This window comes from Cupressus sempervirens, chromosome 1 (assembly GCF_028749045.1).
Source record: "Cupressus sempervirens isolate cs-2001-9-10 chromosome 1, ASM2874904v1, whole genome shotgun sequence".
NCBI lineage: Eukaryota > Viridiplantae > Streptophyta > Pinopsida > Cupressales > Cupressaceae > Cupressus > Cupressus sempervirens.
Window position 1 is genome coordinate 219,622,572 of NC_143118.1, and position 3,034 is coordinate 219,625,605.

Consider the following 3,034-nt stretch of genomic DNA (forward strand, 5'->3'; position numbering starts at 1 on the left):
ACTTGGACAATTATGTTGAAGCCTTGGGGAAATGTATCAATTTCAAAAAAAGAAGAATTTTCTTCTTTAATACTACTTTGGAAATACAAATTAAGGTGACCAAAATCTTGGGTTGTCAATCTTCTACTCTCCCTTCAATTTATTTGGGGCTTCCACTCATAGTTAAAAAAATTAAAACTAAGTTTTGGAATAATATATTGGAGTGTACCCAAAAGAAACTTATGTGGTGGAAAGAAAAACACAATAGTGATGTTGGAAAGCTCCAAATCCTCAACTACTCATGATAAGGAATCCCTATGTGCTTTCCATCCTTGTTCAAAACTATAGGAGGTATGGAAAATAGACTTGAGAAAACCCAATGCACCTTTTCTTTTGTTGGGCACTAAAGAAAAAGAAACTATCACCAATCAATTGGGACATTGTCTTCTCTCCCAAAAATTTTGGAGGCCTTGACCCAAGGAAAATTAATAACATAATTGAGGCTCTCATTTGTAAATGTCATGGAGACTCATCATTGGAAAGGAATACTGGTGCAAAAGTATGTGTGCTAAATATCTCAATTGGGGCTCTTTCAATGACATGCACATGGATGGAAACCACCCCCAATGCTCACAAATATGAAACAAAATCCTTAAGTGTAAAACCCTCATGCACAAAGGTCTCAAATGATGACTTGATAGTGGGGAAAATCTAGAAGGATAACTAGATTGAGTTGTTGTCCATGGAGGCCAACGAATTATAGTCTCTACACAATTTGATTGCTCCCATTCTTGGAGAAAATATAGCTAGGTACATGGGCCTAGGGATGTGGACTAATCTGATACTCTTATTGGTGGGAAAAATGTAGTTGGGTACTTTCTAACCATTGTAGTAGAAAATATCTTAACTAAATGGATTTAATAGACCTATTTGTAAATTCTTTATTACGTGTCATTCTAACGAATGTTGTACATCCTTTAATAAGGCCACTCGTTGAGGATTGATAGTTCTAGTTAATCTTTCATAAAAATCTCCTAATAGGGCCACATTTAGAAAATATATTTATAACCTTTAACATGATTGGCTCTTAATTGAGCTCACTTTAGAAGAGTGAAGTTCTTTGTACATGACAATTCGCGCAGTGGGTTTTACCCAAATTGGGTTTCTACTTTAAATATTGGTGCTAATGTGTTATTGGATGTGTTGCATCGTATTTCATGTTTTCCTCTCCATAAAGTTGTAGACTGTTGTAAGTTATTTTCATACTAAATCCAATTAATAATAAAGTTTATTTTTTAATAAGTTTAAGAAGATGAAAATTGTTTTAAGGGACTTGAGATAAATGTTTCACCCCGCTCTCAGTTATCCTACATATTCTTGTTTCTTTGTTGGTGCTTGATGATAAAGTAATTGAATATGTCATACACATTCTTCTATTTTATCCTATATGAAATTATATGAGCAAGTGGAAGGGGTTGCCATGGGTTCCCCTCTCTCTCCGATCATTGCGAACCTCTTCATGGAACATTTTGAGGAGACTGCCATCCACTCCTTTCCCCTGAAACCTAGATGGTGGAAACGATATGTAGATGACACCAATGTGTGTTGGCCACATGGGCTTGAAAAACTTGAGGAGTTTCACCAGCACATCAACAACTTGGTCCCTGGCATATCGTTTACCATGGAGCTAGAGTCAGACAACCGCTTATCCTTTCTTGATGTTCTTCTCATCAGGAAGCGGGATGGCACCTTTGGTAGGCAGGTTTATCGTAAATCCACCCACACTGACTTATATCTCCACTCCTCTTCCCACCACCACCCCAGCCATAAAGCCAGCATCCTTAGAACCCTTGCCTTGAGAGCCTTCAGAATATGTGATGAAGAACACTTAGATAGTGAGTTATCTCATCTTCGTCAGGTCTTCTCCTTGAATGGATATCCGTGCAAGCAAATTTCTAGGGCTCTTCGCCAGGCCAAATCCTTCTTCCTTTCTTGCTCTAGGCCTTCCCTGTCCACGAACCTCCCCGCTCGGCATGTTTCCATTCCTTTTGTGGATGGCATCTCCCAAAAGATTGCCAAAATCTTAACAAAAAGGGGCCTCCGAGTTGCTTTTAAACCCCTTTCAAAGTTAAGTAATCTTGTCCCGCAGCTCAAGGACTCCAAAGACTCATTTCTTGACTCAGGAGTCTACAAGATTGTGTGCTCATGTGGCACCCCCTACATTGGAGAAACTGGTCGTTCTTTTCGGACCAGGATACGTGAGCACGGGGCAGACATCTTGCATGATAGGGTCCAAAAATCGGCCTTAGCAGAGCACTCTGTCACCACCAAACATCACATTTGTTTGGAGCAAGCGCAAATCCTTTGCAAAGAGAGCAATTATTTCAAGAGAAAGCTCAAAGAAGCCATTGAAATTAGCCACCACCCCCTCAACCTTAATCGAGATGATGGGTGGTCCTTGAACCCCTCGTGGCAACCTTTGCTTCGCTCGCTCGATTGCCGGCAACAGCAGGGATAGCCCCCTCCCCTGTCTGTGGTTTGGTGTCCTTGTACGTTGGCTCTTCTTTGTCCTGTTTTGTCTTTGTTTTCTCTACTTCCTTTCGGTCCTCTTCCTTTCTGTCTCTTGGTTGTTTCTTTTCGCGTGCGGCCTGCTTCTCTTTATGTTGTTGGTCTTCTAATTTTATTATTTTTATTATTTTTAATTTTATTAATTTATTCATTATTTTTAATATTTTGTATTTTTATGGTTTTTATGTTCTTATTTTTTGCTTTCGTTTACTTTGTCTCGTGTTTCGAGTTGGTCTCGGGTTCTTTTGCGATCTCTCCTTTATAATTATATATATTTACACATTTGGTTCCTTTATTTTTATTTTTATTTTTAGATTGATTTAATTTATTTTTCAATTATTTATGTTTATTTTTAATATTTTATTCTTTTAATTTTATCTTAAAAATTATTGCTATAGATTCATAAATTAAAGAGTTTTTTCTCTACTCTTCCCTCTTTCTTTTGTTTCTTCTATTTTGTTGTTTTTTCTTCTCTTGTCCCCCCATT

The 3,034-nt window shown here is 37.8% G+C and overlaps 1 protein-coding gene across 1 annotated transcript; it reads left to right on the forward strand.

The window, feature by feature from the left end:
* The first annotated feature begins 1,459 nt into the window (after positions 1-1,459).
* On the forward strand, positions 1,460-2,497 carry LOC149576939 (uncharacterized). Its single transcript, XM_089795418.1, has one exon. The coding sequence runs from the start codon at positions 1,460-1,462 to the stop codon at positions 2,495-2,497; it is 1,038 nt and encodes a 345-aa protein (XP_089651544.1).
* The last annotated feature ends 537 nt before the right edge of the window (positions 2,498-3,034 follow it).

Coding starts and splice junctions, on each gene's coding strand:
- LOC149576939 (XM_089795418.1), top strand. CDS start 1,460: ATGGGTTCCCCTCTCTCTCCGATCATTGCGAACCTCTTCATGGAACAT.